This window comes from Raphanus sativus, chromosome 5, assembly GCF_000801105.2.
Source record: "Raphanus sativus cultivar WK10039 chromosome 5, ASM80110v3, whole genome shotgun sequence".
In the NCBI taxonomy this organism is placed as follows: domain Eukaryota; kingdom Viridiplantae; phylum Streptophyta; class Magnoliopsida; order Brassicales; family Brassicaceae; genus Raphanus; species Raphanus sativus.
The window spans coordinates 2,231,447-2,253,804 of NC_079515.1; the positions used below are offsets into that span (position 1 = coordinate 2,231,447).

Genomic DNA, 22,358 nt, shown 5'->3' on the forward strand with positions numbered 1-22,358 from the left:
TATAAAAATAAAGAACTGAAAATAAAATCATTTATTGTCATAACTATATAAATTTCACTGTTTTGTGATATAAATATGTGGACTCTTAGAAGTATTTAATCATATTTTTATACAATACACGAATTTGTTATTCACCAATAAAAATTCTAAATGTTAATAAATAGAAGCATACATATTTATCTAGAATCTAGATGTATATATTAGTGACCTGATTAATTGATTGTTATATTTAACTTAAATCGTTGTTCTTAAGGTGGAAATAAAACGTAAATGATATCAAAAGAACTTGCAGTACATTTTCTGGAAAACCAGTTGGAAATTTAATTATTCATAACAATAAAAAGAAAGAAAATTAATATACATGAACGATGCGGGTTCAACATTTTACAATGCCCAAGCCAATTCAAAATATTATGCCTTTTATATATGTTATTCAAAATCAAATAACAATAGTAATATATAAAATAAAATTCTTTAAAACAATCTAATTTCGTAAAATGTTTATAAAAATATAATTAAAGATTATATATATGCTTGCGTTTTTTCATTCAAAATCATTCACTTAATTCATGTAGTCAAATATCTCAACCATAATATCTCGCGCAGTTGATAACATGGTACATCCAGTGGCGAAGCTAGACTTTTTTTTAACTGGGTGCAAAATTATTTATAAAATTAGTGTTGGTGGGTGTTGAACCTAGGTTGTTGAGAAACTGTGGGTGCAACATAACCACTTACATCTTAGTTTTCCAATGTAAAACGTTAAATCCTTAAAATCTACTGGGTGCACGTGCACCCATATCACTCTACCTAGCTTCGCCCCTGGGTACATCATAGATAATTTTTATCAGTTTCAGTTTCGAAAATTTTATTTTGGTTTTTGCAACCGATATTAAAGTGGTCAATCTATACTATAATGAGGCACTTGAATCATTCCTGAAGCGACACGTCAGCGTTTTTGTGAGGTCCACTTTAAAAAAAATGTTAAAAAGTGTTAAATCCATGGTTTGAACCCAGGTTACTAAGATATAACTTCTACCATTTATACCACTGAACTAATGGATAATTTATACATTGATGACCGAAACTAATATATATTTATGACGGTTGGAAGTCATTACTTCTTGGGCTTTCTCTGAAGGCGGGCCTATAAATGTATTATGGTTTATATTATATTTTGATATTATAAATGATATTTAAACTCACATGTGGTTGGACAAATCTGTTCTATCCAGGACTCGGACCTCACATACGAAACAACTCGAGTCATTATCTGTATCCTCTATGACCAGTCAGAAAAAATCAACACACAATTACTGTCTATATTGTACTAACGTCAATGATCAAAAATATTTCCTACCCAAGATCTGTGGTCGTCTATTTATTTCCCTTATTTATCAAACTAATTTCACACGAACCTTTAATTTACAGCTTAAAATAAACCACAACAACCCAAATAATCAAAACAACAAAAACTAGAATCCAAAAACTAGAGTCCAAAAAAAACGAATCATTAATGATCACCTCTTTTGTCTAATTTTACAAATAAACTTCAAACCAAATATACCAAACCAAACACCTTAACTAAAACTCAACGACATATAATCGAGTCAGGTAAACAAATACAAACTACACAACCTGTTATTTAACAATTTATTAACATATTTTCGCAGATGCTTATGAAGAAGACGAAGAAGACAACCAAGATCAGTGAAATCACATAAACGAAAAAAGCTGAGTAAATTATGAACTCTGATAAATATAACAAACAACGATTTTTGTTTACATATTACCCATCAAATTAAAGAGAAACAAACACATGCACACCAAGAGATACAAGAGAAAATCCAGACATACACAAATGCGACAACAGCATCTTCACATGCTCACTCCTTTGTCTTGTGAAAATAGCTTACATGTTCAATGTCAACATACCAATGCTATTGTCTTCTTATGAGAAATACATAAATTTGTTGCAAATCCATTAAGGTCCAAACACTCAGAATTATCACTCAATTTATAGTTATTTCTACAAGTCTTCATGTATTTGTTTTAAAGGTTCTGTAAAAGCAACAAATTTAAAAATAAAATAAAAAAATATAACAAACATAATAAATTTGTTGCAAATCCATTAAGGTCCAAACACTCAGAATTATCACTCAATTTATAGTTATTTCTACAAGTCTTCATGTATTTGTTTTAAAGGTTCTGTAAAAGCAACATACCAATGCTATTGTCTTCTTATGAGAAATACATAAATTTGTTGCAAATCCATTAAGGTCCAAACACTCAGAATTATCACTCAATTTATAGTTATTTCTACAAGTTTTCATGTATTTGTTTTAAAGATTCTGTAAAAGCAACAAATTTAAAAATAAAATAAAAAAATATAACAAACATAATAAAGAGAATACATACATACAACGTACACAATTAATATGAAGAAAAAAAATCCAGAAACAAATGTACTCTCAACAACTTTAATTTAATTTATGTACTCTCAACAGTACAAGGAACAAATAGAAAAGACAAACAAACAATAATTATCAGTGACACAGCAAGCAATACTACGAACTATATATATCATATTACTAAGAAAGAGTAGTCCTTTATAAAGGGAGAACAATCTGTATCATAACTCTAACCCTATAACAATTAAAAAAAACTTGAAAAACAATGATCGACCGAAAACGCAAAACTCACACTACAATAACTCTAGCAAATATTGAGATGAAACTCTGTTCATAACCCCGCGCTTGCGCCCTCCAAACTCACACACTTATCCATATCAGGAAAAAAAATCGCAGATGTGAAGCTCTCCCGAAGACGGAAGAAACAACAAAGACCATACTTTTATTTTTTTCCAATACAATAGTTCAGAAAAGGCTCATTGTATTTGAGCCCAACGTTTTAAACCACGATTACTAAACTTTACAATAAAACATTAGGGAAAACAGATTCAATTTTATGATCAACAATTCAAATAATTAGAAAGACAACAAAAAAAACTCCACAGCTCAAATAAACCACTAAAATAAACGTTTATATAACAATATGAATAGAATCCTCATTTTGTATTCAAGATATTTCTTCGATAAATTTGAAAGTAAAGCTATACATTAAGCAATTGTGAAGGTCAACATTTTTTGCAAATAAAAATATTAATATTTTTTATGGAAGATTAATGTTATGAGAAGAATTTACAATTCTTCTTATTTGGCCATTTTAAATATCATAATAAACAAAGAGAAAATTAGTCTTCATAACAAGAAGAATTCAATAAATCACCGTAATTAAATACTAGAACATTAATTTCAATATTCAACATCATAATAAATACACTATATAAACAAACATAAAAATAAATAGGCAAAAATAACATCAATTCCTAACACATATCTACAATGTGATAAGCTTTCACAACCAAAAACAAACATGAATAACAATTCACTTCTTATCCATCGACTCTCACACCAAACAACATCAACAGGAGCAAATCCTATACAATTACTCCATGTCTATATACAAAGACCAAACACACATAAATCGGTCATCGATTTCCAGGTATCATCAATTTTTGACAATCAAGGTAATTACAATGACTCAGTCGCTGAATCAGTAGATTTCATGTTATCATATCATGACATTCATCATCCCGACTCTACATTCCTTATTGAGGAGACTAACCAATATGTGATGAATTTAATGAGGGAAAACCATAATATTATATCCCAACATCTTCAAGTTACTCTCGCCATTAGAGACTACAATCTAAATGCAACCGCAAGACTTGACGTTGATCTAATCATCACGGACCTAGAAGCAACCCGACAACCGAAGAGGAAAACCATCTATGCACCATATGCTTTGAGAATTACACCAATGTAACCAATATTTCGACACTCACCTGCGGCCATAAATTTCATTGTCTTTGCATTAATCATTGGCTACGTACAAATATAAGTTTTTCAGTGTCGGGAAAGTAATTTATGAGCCAAAACAAGCTAATAATAAAAAATAATTTCATGTTTCAAACTCAAAATTCATTGTCTCATTTCTTACTATTCTTGGTATAATCATCAAACAACATTCAGTAAATATTAAAGGGCATAATTAATGGATAAAATCACATACACAAAATCACCCGATACATCAACAACGTCACCGGCCCCGCGCCTGCGCGGGGGCTATGCAACTAGTAATATACAATAAGCAACTTTTATTTTTTATAGATACCTTTTATTTTCTTCAAAAATTCAAATATTTCTATAGGCTTTCAAACTATCAATAGGGCATTTAAAATAGCTAGCATCTCATTTTCTTCAAAATGAGTTTGTATTTTATTCTAATTGTTTTCTTTAGTTTCCGCTTAATTTTTTTTAAAGTTTATTATATTATTAATTCTAGTAGTGCTTCTTATTTTAAAAACTTACAAATATATTTACAATTTATCTAATCATCACCAACTAAAAGATTGGGGGCACAAAAAAATATTTGTAGTTAACTTTTAATTATGAATTAGATATAATCTAAAATAGAAATTCCTTATAAAAATTTAATAATATATTTAACTACTATACTTTTTACTACATTTGTTAATAGAAGTTTATAAATACTGTTAAGAGGTTTAACAAATGCTATTCTTCATTTAGATATGACTATAAATATGATTTTTTAAAAATAAATAAATATGATTTTAGCTAAAAAATCTTACAAATTTTAGTTATCTATAAAAAGTCAAAAAAATATAAGTAAAATATACCCTCTTATATTTGCTGCCTTAAGCGGCCGCTTCACCCTACTATAAGCCGGCCCTGCTGAACGATCCAAGACATCAACGATTTTGCATGCATAATCATATCAGATAAAAGTTTACGAAAAGTCTATCAAATGTGAATAAAATAAAAAGAAAAAATGTGAAATAAAATGGTAAATAAATATTCAAAGGTGTACAATGACCTTTTTTTTTAACATCCAGGTGTACAGTGACCAATAATTTAATTTATATGGAGGTGGGTCATGCTTACGTGGTACAAACTGAACCATATATTATATACTTATATATATAGTTAAGCATACAAACAAGAAAAATATAAAGCCATGAGGGTCAAGTGACCCCCTTCCAAGTTCCAACTTCCAACTTCCAATGAATAGGCTTCGCTACTGGTTTTGCTTATCAAGAGTATACTACTTACTAGTTAGTCATCATAATCTATGTAAGAGCGAGGATAAAAAACATTTCGTTCCTGAAACAGCTTAAATCCTAAATTCCGCATGGAAGGAAAATGGGGTTTCACGTAACTAACTATGGTCTACACTTCACTTGTCAATTTGTCGTAATCACGTCGTACCCATTTTTCGTCTTGGTTAACTATATATCTGTAAATCTTCAGTATATACATATAGAAGCTTTCTATATATTATACATTTATACACTATGCAAAATACATTATATATAGAGTAATCCTACATATATGGTTTCCAGGCCATATATGTTTTTGCTTAGAAGTTGACAAAAAATGTTTTTGCTCAGTTTTCAAACCTTAAAATAGCGTTCATCTTCTTTCCAGGCCATATATGTTTTTGCTTAGAAGTTGACAAAAAATATGTTTGCTTAGTTTTCAAACCTTAAAATAGCGTTCATCTTCTGCCATATCTTTTCTATTGTCCCCCCCCCCCCCCCCACCGCTTTATATTCATTTGTTTTGTTTAAAAGTTACAACTATCTTTATCTCGGTCTTTTTGATTTCTTAGCATCTTAAATTCCAGAAATATAATTTTGTCAATAGGTAGTGGCAACCGATATCTTAAAAATATTTAGTAACAAATTATGTATATGATTTTAGTATCATATGCATGATTCTCGAGTCGGTATAGTTTAGTGCATGGATTATCAACTATTCCTGTTGAAATGCACGTCTGGATAGCCTGCTGTTTAAAGTAATACAACGCGAGATACGTTGATTTCTTAATTTTTCTATAACTTACACACACACATGCCTATGAAGGGTGCGTTTAGCTCATATGCATGGACGTCTTTATTTAATTTGCTTCTTTTATAGTTCTCTTTCTTTAGCACCTTTCTGTAATTTTAAGTCTTGAATATCGATAAACGAGCTGACAGAACCCAGTAAAACGTTTGTTTTTTGTCCGTAGGTTATTACACACATAAATTCAGACTTCCTATAAACTTTCTATCAGTCAGTTATCTGACGGAGTAGGATAAGAGATTCAAGAGTTGTGTAGGTGTCACGTATTTCCTCTTTATTATGATACGTAACGTCAATAAAGGAACTCAACAAATTGACCTCTCTGTGATGTTACATGTGACAGCCTTCCAATATATTTTTAGGGTCAAAAGGATAACCTGTTTTGTTTCGTCCACCAACTAACATACTACTATCCAACCTTGTAAGATGACACAGTCCTCGTTCTAGGTTACCAAAAACCATCAAATTATATAATTTGTTTTTTGTCCTTGTTGAACTTTAAATAACTGAACTAGCTAATTAAAATGTTTTCCAAGTGGTTTCATGAATCCTCTGGCTGAGAGATATCAAACCGTAACGTGATGTTTCATTTATTAGTAAATAATATTCCGATCCATGTTTCACAGTTTTCTTATGATCTTCCATATTTTGTATTCAGCTTAACTAAGGCTTTGCTTTTCTCAAAAAAAAAAAACTAAGGCTTTGCTCACACTACACTTATAAATTGGTTTTGTATGCGAGTTTTATTACGTTTGTAAGTTGAGTAGCTAACTAGCAAGGTAAAATTTCAAAAGTTCGATCATATCCACATTACAAAGTTTAACCATTAACACATTTGCTAGTTAAATACATAGTATATATGAAGTAGATTGGTAAGTTTCTCACTTAGAAGTTTAGAAGTCCTGGAAGCTTTTACTAAATTTTCAACCTTGAAACTGTTAACAATTATAGACATGAAACTTAAGTCAAAACCAAACACAGAACAATTAAGACTTCATATTCTTTTTTTTTGTAAAAGAATTTTATTTTACCTGGTTGAATCCATGGAGTCACAAGCCGACAAATGGATTCTTTCTTTAGGGCATTCAAATGGATCATAAAGTATGGATTCATATTTGTATTAGATGAATATAACTATATGACTTAGTTTCGCATAGTAGGATGATTGAATCTAAAACGTGTTAGTGTCCGACATTCGTTCACTACCACTTGACCACAGCTCATTCAAGACTTCTTATTCACAATCACAAATCTCGATCCAATGAAACAAAAGACAAAATATTTAGAGCAATCCACTGTACCAGAGAAGGCTGCATGAAAAGCTTAAATAGTTTGAAATACATATGATATCATGAATCAGGATTAGTGAAGAATATCGCCCTTAAGTTTTCTACCATAGAAACTTTACGAGGCTCCTAGAAACCATTGCAGTTAAGAATAATTATAAAATAACTGCAACCATATGTACATTCATGTGTTATTATTTATGTTAGATATTAATAAAACTTTTACTTATTAATATTTCAAAACAGTATTTGATATTTACATTTTGATACAGTACTTTTGATGTTAGTTTATACATTTATAAGACTATAACATGCCAAACATTGATAGTGGTTTCTATTTAACAATTAAGCTAAAAAGTAAATTAAACATGCGATAACCAACTAAAAAAATCAATACAATTAAATCAGAATTTTTTAGATTTACTTTCACTTTTTCATAGAATATTATTTTTCATGTCATTATAGATTTGTCTAATATTTAAAAGCCCGTTTAGGGTAAAATAAGAAATGAAAAAAGAAAGCCAACTAAACTACCTACATAGCTAATGTTTTGGAATATATTTCCATCGGAATCAGTCATCGATACAATAACTCTATTCTTATTTTTAATAGGATCATAACACATCTATATATATAAAGAACAGTTGATTCTCTCCTGCTGACACGGAAACGTCCAGGTCACAAATTAATGTTCTGTGAAATCGACATGTGTCCCGTCTTCAAAGTGTTGCATTTCATTTAATCGAATGGGTAATGGATTTGGGCTTCTGTTTGTGTACATGCTTTATGTTGGGCTTAATGGATCCACACAGAATAGAGAACTGATATAAGTGTGAAAGGCGGCGTTTTAATTAGGGCTGAACCCGTTCTTCATCTCTGCCGTACAAGAGCGATATATGGCTTCGAAAGCGTTCTTTCATCTTCATCCTAAAAATCTGAAAGGCAACGGTTCATCTTCTTAAAGTCGTTGCTTAAATCCATCGCCCACGATCTCTCTTCAATTCAATCTTTAATCTTGAGAGGCGGTGGAATTGTGACTATAAAAAGGTAGGCTTTCTTGCTATGAGAATGATCTCCGCATTCGTTTTCACAAACCACTAATCTTATTTTGAGTAGAATGGCTAATGTTACAGTCTTCCTTTTTTTATTTGAAAACCGGCCGCTGCTCCACTATTCAAGTGTGGTTTCTCCGTTATTGGGAGGCTAGGAACGTCCGACGCGGTGGCGAACTAATGGGAGTCGATATGATGCTATTTGATTCCCAGGTTTGTTTGGTTCCTCCGCTTGAGTTCGTACCTAGATTTTTTTCTTTATTACACTTTAATGTTTCTGTTGTCTTTACTCCTTGTTACCAACCATTCCTGTTTAGATCTTTGTTTGAACAAAAAAAAAATCTTTGGTTGACATATTCTGAATAAGACAATCAATAACAGATTAGTGATTGTTTTTATATTTGTTTCTAATTATATTTTCGGGCATTCAGTCATGATGAATCCTTATTACCAAGTTTTTCTGTTTGTTTTTTTGTTTAACATACAATTTCAAACAGTTTGTTGATTGTTTTATTGAATTCTCATATGTTCAGGCAACCATGAATATGTATTCGTTATTGATTTGGAGACAGAGCATGCACTGCTGTTAAGCTTACGGACCCAGTGAGTCTCTATTATTAAGCTTTTGATTCTTAAGTTCTGAAATGAAGCATGCACTGCAAGTTAAAGAAGATCGATCTCATGTCATTCACAAAAACTGTAGTATATGTTGTGCAGGAAGCAGAGGTAATTAAAACTCATTGAATGTTGAAATATACAAACTGTTGTTGGTCCTTTAGAGGCGGAAATATACTAATGGAGTGTATGCAACAGAGCTTATGGTGGCCAAAGCTGGGAGCAGCGACCGTCCTGCCATTTCAGGCTTCAATATGCAGCCCACCTTTCCTTCCTTCTGAGCTACGCAGAGAAACTATGGTACACAACTAATTAGATTTTAGTAGTAGTCTAAGATTGATCAGTATTTGAACCCTTTTTATGAACGCATGGTGATCATCCATGTGTCATGCGAAGAAGCTTTACAGAATACAAGGCTATGTTTCCTGCATTCGATTTTTCAATTGTAAGAACATCATATTGGTTACATCTGATTAATATCTCTACTGATAATAAATTGTTAGAAAGGTTCTTATGCTTGCCTATGTTGTATTAGATTGTCAGTTACAATGATATTTTGTAGAAGCCGTGTCCAAGAGAGACCTCGGACTAAGTTGCAGCTATAGGTGTAGAGTACATTAACTGGTGAGTTCCTTGGATACTAAATACATTTTTTGTTCCTTTTTAGTTACTAATTATTTCCCCATCTTCCTGCAAGGTGTTTTGAGCTCTTTCGGGGAGAATTGTGTTGATGACATAAAGAAAGAGTTGTCTATATAGTGAGACACCTAACGTACAAACTTGACGAAATGTTTAACTGTTTACTAATGAAACTATGTAAGATTTTTCAGCTTCAAACAAATTATGGTAGAGTAGATGATCAATATCATAGTCTCTAAGACACATGCATTGTATAAAAAGTTTTCTTTTTTTAATTTGATACTTTTCCACGATTTTAAACACACCACACACTGATCCTCGACTACAACTTAAGAATTACAAGGTCAAGCTTCACAAATATTCCCTACTATTTTACACACAACAGACGATGTGTTCACAATTCATAAAAAAAAAGAAATACGACACTAGGTGATCACACGTAACTCATACAGACTGTATGCACCTCTCTCACCCCTAAAAAAAATAGTAAAACTATTTGTAGCTCGAATGTAGTATTTGCGTTCATTATTTTTGTTCCATCCTATTTTTTTTAAACTGAATTCTATCCTAATTCATCGTTAAGACCTAAGATATAAAACATGACCCTAATGTCTATTTGAATTGTGTTACTTGAAATGTAAGTATATTTTTGGAAATCACAAATTCGTGTTATGATAGTATTCGGGATATAAATCTTTAGAACGACAGCTGACTAAATTATATACACTAATTATAGATTTTTTTGTATGTTTATTTCTTGAATTCATTGGTTTTTATGAAAAAATATATTTTCTCTAAAACAAATAATGATTCAAATGATGCTGAGTCTAACAAATCATGAATTGGGTTCTATGCATTAGATTTAATAGACAAAAATCTAATGCATTTAGGCATAAGCACCTCTTCCATTTCTTTTTGCTTCAAATAACAACTAAGAATGCTTTCATGACATTTTTAGTTGTATAATTGGAATTTGGTGAAGACAGTAATCATTTAACATATCACATTCACAATCAACTGAACCTAAAATAAAATTTACACAAATTTACTTTTCATAAAACCTGATACATCAAATCCCGCGCGTAGCGCGGATTTGCCCTAGTATATAATATATTTGGCTTTCTTTACCACCCCGATCCAAGTCATCATCGTCAAATTATACCATGGTTTAAAGTTTGGTCAATAGCAAATCAATGTTGGACCTTTGTTTGGGAGTAAAGATTAGATATTGAAACCTGATTTAATTGAATATTTACCTGACTCCGTAAAACTCTACCCAACAGTATCTGGCTGATGACATGCACATTGTATTATTTTCCTATCTATCTTATTAAAACAGAAACATTATAATTTCTTCTATGTGGATTTTTAAATTGGACATCACATTATTATTCTTAATCTAACCTTTCATTAAAATATTTCCTTAAAGAATTTAATATCAACTATCTATCATTTAACTCCACTATAAGATCTATGTCTATGCATCTATTAAACAAGATATATATTCTTTTCGTTAGAGTATAATCACATTATCATATTTATATTATATCATAGTAAGAATATAATAATCCCTCTCCTTTATTATAGTCAAATGAATACAATAAATATCTCCAATATAAATATAACACGAGTCTAAGTTCTTAAAAATAAAAATATAAATAGATAGAAACAAAAATAAATATTACACATGTTATTAAAAATATAAATATTACACGAGTAGGTTGACAAAAAAATACAAATATTACGCTAATCCTTTTTTTTGTCATCAACTTATACAAACTTAAACTGAGTAGGTTGACAAAAAGATACAAATATTATATGAATCTTTTTTTTACACGAATCCTTAGCCAGTCATTATACAATTTTGACTATTTTGGTCTGGCTATTTCCTAAACAATTGATTTTAATTAACCAAATAACTTAAGAACATGTTTCCTCCCATCATTAAACTATAATTATCTTAAATACAAAACCCCTTTTAATTAAAAAAAAATATTTGGAATCAAATACTGATGAATCTTAAAATTTTAAATAGCTTTATATAGAACTTTTGAAACTCAATAACAAAGATATCAGAATATATTTTCTTAGATGTTCAAATAATCGAGGTTTGCTTTGAATATACACTAACTTACTTCAGTAACAGAAACATCAATTTATACTTAAAAAAACGATTATTGGAAAACCTCTTCACCAAGTTGAGTCTACTATGCCTAAAATCTCGGTTACAATCAAATATTCACAATCAAATTGTCAGATTTGAAAAATCATGAATATGGAAAACCCTCTTCTCCAAGTTTATTCTACTATACATAAAATCTTGATGTCAAGAGAATTTGTATTTATTATATCTGACTTAATAGGTTAGAAAATATTCATTTTATCCCACTAAAATGTGTGTACAAGTACTTGTCTTCATATTCATCATTGGACATTCACAAAACTTTTAGAAAAAATCCCAAAAAACACAATGTCAAAACCAAATCGTATTGGTTGATATTATATTAGTGTTTTCACTATACAGTTACAATATAACATCTTTAAATTAATAATATATAAATTAATATCTCTATAAATTAATATAATTTCATAGTCTCAAATCGAGTTTTTGGTTCAATTAGTATCTCAATGAATTAATAATCTCTATAAATTAATAAAAATTTATAGTTTTGGTATAGTCCCAACATTATTAATTTATAGAGTTTTACTGTATATCTCTAATACACCAATGAAAAATTATTAGTAGAAAAAACAGTTTTAACATTGTTCTTAAACAATATATTTTAGACAAACTCAAAACTATATAAAACCACATTATGTGAAAAGGACAAATTTCAAATTGTATCAACTATTATAGAATATATATTATATGTTAAAAATAAAAAATAAAATCCGCGCGGTCACACGGATCATGATCTAGTATAAATTAAATGAGGTTGAATATTGTCATTTTCCGAAACAATTGTACAATGAGCCAAAATTAGATTTAATAAAATGGATAGTCGATAAAAAGTCAATAAAAATAACAACAAATATCAAGTTTGAGTAAGATTTGAATCTTGAGACGGGGGTTTAATTGACACCAAATTAAAATGTTGGAAACAAAGAAATGAAACATGAAATTTGGCACACAAAAAAATGATAATCGTGACGCTGGGTTCAACTAAGCGAATTAAAATGTTGGGTATTAATTAACTCGAAACGATTCTTTGAGCTTTACTAAACGAAATAAAAGATTGTTTTGGGGGTTTTCTTAATATATTACAAATCTGAGGGCACAATAATAATACCCGATCCCTATTAGCTTTCTCTTTAGATTCAATCGATCTCCAGATCTAGGGTTAACTTGTGAAACATGGACCAAGACGATACCGTGATGGAGACCTCCGAGGAGAATCAACAATCTACGGCTCAGAGGAAGCGCAAAGCGAATGAAATCGAAGATGTTGGTGACGCAGGGAGCGGCGGAGAGGGCCAGGATGATAGGGAGGACACAGACGGCGACGTGTCCAGCCGTGAGGGGTTCCAAGAATGGGACGTGGACAGTTTCGAAGATGGACATGAATTCATACCCAATAAGAAGATCGACCCAAACGACGAGGAAGCTCAAAAGATGCGTCGATACAGGATTCAGATGTACGAGAGCAATGTATACCTTCTTCCCTTGCCTTGCCTCTCTCTCTCTCTATTTGATCACTACATATAAATTATAAATCTTTTGTTGTAAATGTTAGGGTTTCAACGTGGATAGGGAAAACTATCCTGGGAGAGTAGCCTACCGAGAACTCATTCCCGTTAATCTTGATGAACCTTTTAACAGTGGTCTTACAGGCCGAGCCTACATGCAAAACAACGTTGATTTGACCTTGCACAAATACAACAAAATCAACGTTTGTGGCTAATTTGAAACAAATGTTTCTTCTTCTTGTGATATAATAATTCTTACTGTATTTGAAATTAACAATCTTTCTTTCTTGTTACTCCATTTTTGCTCTTTCTTGTCAACAGGGGTTGTCTCTTACATGCGCAAATATTGTGAGGGCTGTTGTCTGCAGAGTCTCCGGTTCAGTCAAATCCTACATCACCTTCATGGCCAGAGAGACTCCTGATGCAGAAGATCTTATCGAATACCAAGCTAAAACAGAACAGATGCCCTGGCAAAAACGAGCCCACGCCCTCTTCTGCAGGCGAACTCCTAAACCAAAAGGTTTATTACTTCTCCACACATCTTTCAAATTAAGCATTTTGTTTGATCTCAAATTTGTGTATGTGTAAACATATGTTTTTTTTTTCCCTCCAGTTATACACGTGCCCAGGTACGAGGACTGTGTAAGTGATTCTTCCACCGATAGTAATGCATCTAGCCGCGGAAGTGACCAAGCATGGGAGGTCGATAGCTTTGATGATGAATCCGAGTACCAGCCCCAAGAGAGGATGTGTCCCATCGAGGAGGAAGTTCAACGAATGCGTCTGTATAGACCAAAGATGTACCCTAGCAAGGTTATCGACACATCTTTCTATGATAAAATTAATCACTCTGAGAAGAATTATACAACATTTATGGATCCTGAAGGTACCATTGTGTTTAGGGTTTCCACGTGGATGGAGAAACCTACCGTGGGGAAACAGTCTTTTTCTCTCAGGTTGATCTTGATGCAAACTTCCCCGCTATTGAGCTTACAGGCCGTGAGCACATGCAAAACCTGGTAGATTTGGCTCTTGAAAAACTCAACAACATCAAGGTTTGTAACTAAAACTATACTCTCAAATGTTAATCATGTACGTCACACGGTTTGCCTATATTTAAATCATACTCTTTGTTTTTTGTAAGGGAACAAGTGTGACATGTGAATCAATAGTGCGGGCAAATCTGACAAGGGTGAACGGATACAAGTTGTACATCACTTTCATGGCTAGAGAGTCTCCGGAGGAGGAGCCTGTAGAGTATCAAGCAAAAACGGAGAGGAAGTTTTGGCAACGGAAATATCATGCCATGTTTTGCAGGCCAGCTCCAAAATCCAAAGGTAATTTCTATCTATCTAACTAATGTTTTTGTAGATTTTGGTCTCTTTATGTATTTGACTTTTTTGTTGTTGTCAACTAAATTGCAGATTGAGCTTGTGAGTATCCAAGTGGAGCAGAAGAGTTATCTTTGTTTTAAAATCTATCTTGATCTTTTTTGGTGGACCTCATTGTAGGGAATAAATCAATTAATGTGTCCTTTAGACTTCTTCAAGAGTTGTAATATGTACTAATATCAGACTTCTGTTATGCTTTGATCCTCGGTACGATCCCAATTAATTAAATGTCATCGGGCTGATCTGAATGGCAATAGTGGTAAATTAGGCTGAGAGTCTGAGACATGGCAGTAACAAACTCGTAGCAAACAATAAGTGTGGAATTTAAACTTCTAGTGAGACACTAATTTAATGTAAAACGAAGCTTTGTGTTTGTTTACTTTAAAGTTGATGGTATTTGGTTTGCACTTCCTTACCGGTGGAGTAAAGCCTTTACAAGAGTACAAGCTCTCGGATATCTCATAAATGACTAGAACGTGGGCCAGAATATATGGAAGCCCAGATTTCTCATGTATCCAGAAATGGGTAAGAATTTAAAAGAAGCCCAATACAAAACCAACTTGACTCTGAAACCATTGACCAACAGTCAACTATGTGAAATAGACCCAAAAAACCATAGGGAGGAAGCAACATCGGTGTTACAAAAAAAAAAGGAAGCAACGTCGAAGCTGTGAAGAGCTGTGGTACTAGAGTTTAACCTCTCTTTTTTTGACGACACTAGAGTTTAACTATCCGGTAGTATGTATCGTAAAACTAGAATAACTAACCAAAAATGTATGAATAAGTTTTGTTATCTTTATCTTATCAATGGATTGGCAACTATATATTATTATATTTTATTGGATTCTCCCCCACTATTGGTTTTTTAGAGCTTGGCTTAGCCCACATAACTTAATATTGACTACTATCCTGATTTAGGAACGAATTGACTAGCACTGAAAGTGAAATGTTTTTATGAATGTGACATGTTATTATACATAAGCTGGATTCGTCATTGACCTCAAATTTACTCTAGCCAACTACAAAAACATTTTTAGCAAAAAAAAAAAAAAAAAAAACTACAAAAACATTATGATCGGTCACTGGTTTTAACCAAATCGATATACTAAACTGTAAATATTTGTTTTTGCTTAAAGTTGGTGTCTTTATAGTTAAATGTGGCAAAAACATACAAAGAGATACTTTCTCCATTTCAAAATATTACATGTTTTGGATTTTTCATACAAATTAATAAAACATATTAAATCTAAGTATTAAATGCATAATTTTTAATGATTATCTATTTTCCATCATTTTAAACCAATAATTCAGTAAATGCAATTAGTATTTTTGAAATTATATTATTAATAGATAAAAATGTATTAAAAGTTTTAAAATGTATATTTTTGAAATAAAACTTTTTCCCAAAATATGTATTTTTATAAAACGGAGGGAGTATTAACTACTTATATATTCCTAGTGGATTTAGCGAAACCAAAATAAGAAAGGAGATGCACTGTTGTTGTTCAACCTCCACGAAGACGTAATGGATGGACCTAGTGTAACTTTTTATGATAGATAGAAATTGTACTTTTATTTCTATAGAGAAGATGTTTCTTTTTTTGTTCAACAGAGAAATGTTTCTATTTTAATAGTACTAGGGGCGTAGCCCCGCGCAAGCGCGGGGTCATTAACATTGTTGTTGTTCTATATAAAAAGTCTCAAATGAATACGTTGATATGTTTCTAAACCATTAATTTGTGTTGCTTCTCACAACCATTACGTTGATATGTTTCTTAAACGGGACCAACTTATGAAAAGAACTCTAGTCCATTGCAATTTATACGACTCTCCTTACGTAATTAGTCCATATGCAGATCACATAGAGACTAATGGACCATAATTCGGTTTTAGATGATTGTGATTGAGTGATCCTTTAAGCAAACTATTCTAATCTTATATAGTTTTTACTTCTTCTCCAACCACGTGTTTTGCTATGCTTTAATACCCAAACAGACAAAAAAAAGTTCGATAGCTTTCTACCAGCATTTCATGGGTGACACATTCCCCTCCATAAACATTTTTTATCTTTCCCGTTATCGTCCATTAAAATATAAATAATAAATACTTAATTATGTTACAAAAACATACATTTACGCATATATGTATCCCATGTGAATTATAACATACCTTATAATTATATATCTGCAAATCACCAGTAACCTGGAAAACAAAAATCAAACTGGAGTACATAAATGATCCAGAAAAGCTATAAGAATCTGTTTGAATGTCCAACCTAAATTAAACCAAAAGAGTCAAGTTTTATAATGTATTGAACTGAAAGAGACAATTATACCATAGCATAAACTTTCAACTATCTTTAGATTGTGGAAAAGAATGATAATACCAAACAAAAGAAAGAAAGGATGGTTCCACGATTTCTAAGCTAGCTTCGAATAGTCTCTAGCTCTCCTCAAGAGGAGTCGAAGAAGTAGGAGAATAACATCTCGACGACTCTGTTGCAAGAGGAAGACAATTTCTTCTTAACCTCAAACAAAGATCTTTAAGAGGAAAAGATGATAAAAGAATCACAAAAGTCATGTTACTGGGACTTGTAGGAAAGTAAAACTAAAGTAACTCCCACGTTAATAAAGATATATTCTTTTACTCTTTTATCATTCTGTGGTTTTATACAAAGAAAAAGAATCAAGCTTTCACCAACTTTGGAAGTTCATCAACAGATTCCTCAAGTGACTCAACCAATCTATAACCTAATTGTAGAGTTTCAAGAACAAAAGATTCTTAATTTGAAAAAAGAAAGTTAAAAATCTCTTGTGCCTCAAGCGGTCAAAGAGATTTGAGCGAGAGAAGCACTAAAGATTAAACTCTAAGTCATATATATAAAAAGAAGACAAAGATCAAAAGGTTTCTTCTAACTTTTTTTCTTAACGCCTCAGCCTCCACAACTTTCTCTGTCACTCTCGCTCTTCTTCTTCTGCGATCAGCTTTGCTTCCATTTCATCTTCCTCCTTTGGCGATTCTCGCACTGCATTGAGCAAGTCCAACACAAACCGTTGAGCAATATATATATATATATATAAGAAGAAACAAATGAAAGAAACTCATGATCAAAATATTGTTGTTACCTTCGACTCTCTTCCTTCATGATATCGTCAAATCCCGCTTCCATGTCTCGGTCATCATAGTCACGTCCAGCATAAAGATCAGTACTGAGATTAAAACAATACAAAACTCATGAGTGGCAGGAGAAACACTAATGAAGCAGTACTTGAACATTTGTCAAATCATGCTCAATGCTTTAGCATCCTCTGACATTTTTGCAGGCTTCTTCTTCTTCTTCTTCAGTGTCCTCCGATCATCTACATCACATTGCGGAGGTCTCCTGGGCGCCGGTTTACTCATCATCTGCGAAAGTTAGTTCATAGATTAGTGTCTTTGCTAGTTATTTTGTTATTGGCTAAAAAGGAGATGAGAGAAAAAAATATGATACCTAGTGTTGTGTTTTGAGGTAGGCGCTGATTGTTTTGGGATCATTCGGGATGCAATTCATCAAATGGTTACACGCAGATCAGCAACTCGATAGATCTCTTTGGGCTTTGTAGGAAGGAAATTTCAGAGAAAATGAATCATACCTGTTCGTCGAGGATGAGCAGCTCCATCTCCAATTGAAGATAGAAAATAAGCTGATAGCGCCTGTGAAGATCCATCCTGCTATCAACCCTCTCCCAATTTATAGAGGTTGAAGTAAATTTTCCGTTTCATTGTATCCGAAGGGAGATGGAGAGTTTAAGATTGTAATTGAATTTAATGAAAAAAAATATTTATTGTAAACTTTAAGAGGTATACGTTGAACACAATTAAAAGAATTGATAGATATGAAAAGACGGGAGGTAAAGAGTTGATAGAGACTCATCTTTTTACAGGCTTAGGAAAAGAAGCAGGGATTGTGAGGGTCGAAGAAGAAGAACTCTGAAAACCTAATCATAAAACTTGTTTAATGAATACAAAACGGCAAACTTTCCTCGTCTAAACCACAAAACGTCAGAGCTTTAGTCGATTGCCACATAAAAACGTCGGATTTTTTTTAAAAATGGGCCATATGACTAAATATTGGCCGAATGGTCTTATACACGACTTGGGCTTTTTATGGAACATAAACCAAAATCATATCTCTTTAAGACCCAAACCAAGATCGAAAATGAAAGTGGGACCCACATACTTTAAAAAACTGCTGATGTGGACACCTTATATGGAGAGAAAAGTGAGGCATTATATATATGATTAGTTTTTTTAAATGATTTTCTGTTGATCTATTAATATATATGGAATGTGTAAGAGATGACTAACAACACATAACATGGATCGGCTCATTGGCAATAAAAAACGAAAAAGTGATAGGGTTTGATCTAGGGTTAACATGGATTGCGGCGGGGAAGATGAGACCTCCGAGGAGAATCAACAGTTTACGCCTCATAGTAAGCATAAGCGCAAGGCGGATGAAATCGAAGATGTTGGTGACGCAGGGAGCGGCGGAGAGGGCCAGGATGATAGGGAAGACACAGACGGAGACGGCGACGTGTCCAGCCGTGAGGGGTTCCAAGAATGGGACGTGGACAGTTTCGAAGATGGACATGAATTCATACCCAATAAGAAGATCGACCCAAACGATGAGGAAGCTCAAAAGATGCGTCGATACAGGATTCAGATGTACGAGAGCAATGTAAACCTCTCTTATTGTGATCTCTTGTATTGATTTCAATATACTTACAAACTTGGCACTTAGGTGCCGTACAACTAACTATAAATATATTTTCTTCCAAATGTTGATTCGTTAGGGTTTCAACGTGGATAGGGAAAACTATCCAGGGAGAGTAGCCTTCCGAGAACTCATTCCCATTAATCTTGATGAACCTTTTAATAGTGGTCTTACAGGGCGAGCCTACATGCAAAACAACGTTGATTTGACCTTGCACAAATACAACAAAATCAACGTTTGTATCTCATATCCCCTAATTGAAATTAACAATCTTTCTTTCTTGTTACTCCATTTTTGCTCTTTCTTTGCCAACAGGGGTTGTCTCTTACATGCGCAAATATTGTGAGGGCTGTTGTTTGCAGAGTCTCCTGTTCAGTCAAATCCTACATCACCTTCATGGCCAGAGAGACTCCTGATGGAGATCTTGTTGAATACCAAGCCAAAACAGAAAAGATGCCCTGGCAAAAACGAGCTCACGGCCTCTTCTGCAGGCCAACTCCTAAACCAAAGGGTTTATTACTTCTCCACACATCTTTCATTAAGCAAGCATTGTTTGATCTCAAATTTGTTATTTTCCCCTCCTACCAGTTATACACATGCCCAGCTACGAGGATTGTATATCCAGTGATTCTTCCACCGATAGTAATGCATCTAGCCGCGGAAGTGACCAAGCATGGGAGGTCGATAGCTTTGATGATGAATCCGAGTACCAACCCCAAGAGAGGATGTGTCCCATCGAGGAGGAAGTTCAACGAATGCGTCTGTATAGACCAAAGATGTACCCTAGCAAGGTTATACTTCAGACTTGTTTCTATTGATACATCTTTCTAAGAGAGGAACTATACAACATTTATGGATTCCGATGTGACTCTTAATTAATTAGACCAAGTGTAAGGGCTGAGATTTCGTTAGGTTAGTAATTCAAACTTAGGTTCTTGTTCATGAAGTTATCATTATGTTTAGGGTTTCCACGTGGATGGAGAAAGCTACCCTGGGGAAACTGTCTTCTTCTCTCAAGTTGATCTTGATAAACGCTACGTCGGTATTGAGATAACAGGCCGTGAGCACATGCAAAACCTGGTAGATTTGGCTCTTGAAAAATACAACAACATCAAGGTTTGTTAAAGTTATATATACTCTCAAATGTTAATCATGTGACTCCAATTTGCCTTATATTTAATCATTACTCTTTTCTTCTTGTTAGGGAACAAGTGTGACATGTGAATCGATTGTGAGGGCTAATGTGACGAGAGTGAACGGCCACAAGTTGTACATCACCTTCATGGCTAGGGAGTCTCCGGCGGGAGAGCTTGTGGAGTATCAAGTAAAAACGGAGAGGAAGTTTTGGCAAAAGAAATATCATGCCATGTTTTGCAGGCCAACTCCAAAATCCAAAGGTTTCCTCTATCATAAAAACCTCACAACCAAACTTGTTTGTTTGTAAATTTTGGGTCTCTTATATTTGACTCTCTCTTTTTCTTTTTGGTTGTGAACTGAATTGCAGATTGAGCTTTTAATCAGGCTTGTGAGTTGTGATGAACAAGTATCCAAGTGGAGGACTAGAATAACTATCTTTGGTTTTAAAACGTTATCTTTTATCTTTTAGTAGACCTAATTGTAGGGATCAACTAATGTTTCCTCTAGACTTCTTCAAGAATTGTAATATGTACAACTTTTTCTCTTTGAGAATGGTACTAATATCAATTATTTCTTCATTTTTTGACCTTGTGCTATTGGTGAAAATTGCAAAATGTCTGGTTTAGCGAATCGGTTATATTTTGATCCACGGTTTGATCTGAATTTTAATTTAATGTCATCTGGCTGATTTGAAAAGAGATCACAGTAGCAAACTTGTAGCGACAACACAACAACAAAAAATAGAGTTTATAGTTTCTAACCCAACAAGTAAACCTTATAAGCTTACTATGTCTTTCCTAATTCACTCACTCTTGTGGCTACCTAAATGATGAACCAACAAATGCCCAACAATTGGACATAATTCTGATCAGTCCTTTTCTACAAATCTTTTAAAGAAGCCTAGCTTAATACTTTATCATCTGACTTGTTTGTCCTAACTAGGCAAATCATAAACGGCTATTTGGATAGCCTAAATCCATGATCGGGATTGATCCTAATCGACAATCATGACTTCAAACCGAATTTAATTAGTTCCATTTTGATGATTAAAATGGACACTTCTCTTGGGTCGGTGTTAAATAATATGATATTTTAAGCATATGACGATTGCACCAGTCTCTATTCTCTTTTTTTTTGTGTTTGGTAACTGATTGTGATAGAATAGGAGTAGGATACGATGTTCCCATCCTACGACTTTGATCATTCAAACAAAAATATTATGTCAAACAGGTTTATGGATTTGACAAGTTTACTTTCTGACATTTTAATTTGAGTGTAAGGTGACTAAACTCTTAACCATCACAGCCAAACACCAAGGTTGGAATGTGTATAGAATCCTTAGTTACCAACTTTACATTATCTTTTGCTTTAGTGACAACCGTTTGATACTAGAGTTTAGCTGTCCGGTAGTATTGGCCTGTAAAATTTGAATAACTTCAAAAAAGTTAGGAATTCTCTATTGTTATGTCTTTATCTTGACTATGTTTTGTTCGATTCTTTCTCTCTAGAGGTTGTTTACAATTTGGCTTAGCCCTCACAGCTCAATTGACAACTATCTTGATTTATAAATGGATTGACTAGCAGTGAAAGTGAAATATTTTTTTCTTGTGAATGTGACATGTTATTCTATATAAATTGGACTAGTAGGCTGAATTTGTCGTCATTGACCTCAAATTTATTCTAAAAGCAACAAAAACATTATGATCGATCATTGATTTCAACCAAATTGACTAAATCTTTAAATTACAAACACTATTATTAAACATATCCTTGCTTTCATCGAAAACGTGTTTGAAGACAGACGA

The 22,358-nt window shown here is 32.9% G+C and overlaps 2 protein-coding genes and 2 long non-coding RNA genes across 9 annotated transcripts; 3 read left to right on the top strand and 1 right to left on the bottom strand.

Moving 5' to 3' along the window:
• Positions 1-8,122: 8,122 nt before the first annotated feature.
• Positions 8,123-9,875, top strand: LOC108861852 (uncharacterized). 5 transcript variants are annotated; one of them, XR_001950923.2, is made up of 7 exons: positions 8,123-8,541; positions 8,862-8,931; positions 9,032-9,054; positions 9,142-9,243; positions 9,340-9,388; positions 9,479-9,567; positions 9,641-9,875. It is a non-coding gene; the product is annotated as an uncharacterized LOC108861852 (long non-coding RNA). The 5 variants fall into 5 exon arrangements; XR_001950924.2 differs by having other exon boundaries at positions 9,343-9,388; XR_001950921.2 differs by having other exon boundaries at positions 8,123-8,323; positions 8,410-8,541; positions 9,142-9,388.
• Positions 9,876-12,904: 3,029 nt separating this feature from the next.
• LOC108863562 (uncharacterized) lies at positions 12,905-14,861 on the top strand. The gene is made up of 7 exons (XM_018638024.2): positions 12,905-13,231; positions 13,317-13,472; positions 13,591-13,789; positions 13,883-14,082; positions 14,172-14,324; positions 14,414-14,606; positions 14,694-14,861. Exons 1-7 carry the CDS (start codon positions 12,938-12,940, stop codon positions 14,696-14,698), a joined length of 1,200 nt encoding a protein of 399 aa, XP_018493526.2. The 5' UTR covers positions 12,905-12,937; the 3' UTR covers positions 14,699-14,861.
• A 2,423-nt stretch (positions 14,862-17,284) lies between these two features.
• On the bottom strand, positions 17,285-18,678 carry LOC130512658 (uncharacterized). 2 transcript variants are annotated; one of them, XR_008946230.1, is made up of 5 exons: positions 18,293-18,674; positions 18,151-18,175; positions 17,974-18,065; positions 17,786-17,869; positions 17,285-17,685 (listed from the first exon to the last, which is right to left on the bottom strand). It is a non-coding gene; the product is annotated as an uncharacterized LOC130512658 (long non-coding RNA). The 2 variants fall into 2 exon arrangements; XR_008946229.1 differs by having other exon boundaries at positions 17,786-18,065; positions 18,293-18,678.
• Positions 18,679-19,020: 342 nt separating this feature from the next.
• Positions 19,021-21,134, top strand: LOC108863560 (uncharacterized). Its single transcript, XM_018638023.2, has 7 exons — positions 19,021-19,380; positions 19,496-19,651; positions 19,732-19,927; positions 20,005-20,207; positions 20,380-20,532; positions 20,621-20,813; positions 20,921-21,134. Exons 1-7 carry the CDS (start codon positions 19,078-19,080, stop codon positions 20,923-20,925), a joined length of 1,209 nt encoding a protein of 402 aa, XP_018493525.2. The 5' UTR covers positions 19,021-19,077; the 3' UTR covers positions 20,926-21,134.
• Positions 21,135-22,358: the final 1,224 nt, after the last annotated feature.

Coding starts and splice junctions, on each gene's coding strand:
- LOC108863562 (XM_018638024.2), top strand. CDS start 12,938: ATGGACCAAGACGATACCGTGATGGAGACCTCCGAGGAGAATCAACAA. Junction 13,790..13,882: donor GCGAACTCCTAAACCAAAAG/GTTTATTACTTC, acceptor TTTTCCCTCCAG/TTATACACGTGCCCAGGTAC. Junction 14,325..14,413: donor AAAAACTCAACAACATCAAG/GTTTGTAACTAA, acceptor GTTTTTTGTAAG/GGAACAAGTGTGACATGTGA.
- LOC108863560 (XM_018638023.2), top strand. CDS start 19,078: ATGGATTGCGGCGGGGAAGATGAGACCTCCGAGGAGAATCAACAGTTT. Junction 19,381..19,495: donor TTCAGATGTACGAGAGCAAT/GTAAACCTCTCT, acceptor TTGATTCGTTAG/GGTTTCAACGTGGATAGGGA. Junction 20,208..20,379: donor CAAAGATGTACCCTAGCAAG/GTTATACTTCAG, acceptor CATTATGTTTAG/GGTTTCCACGTGGATGGAGA.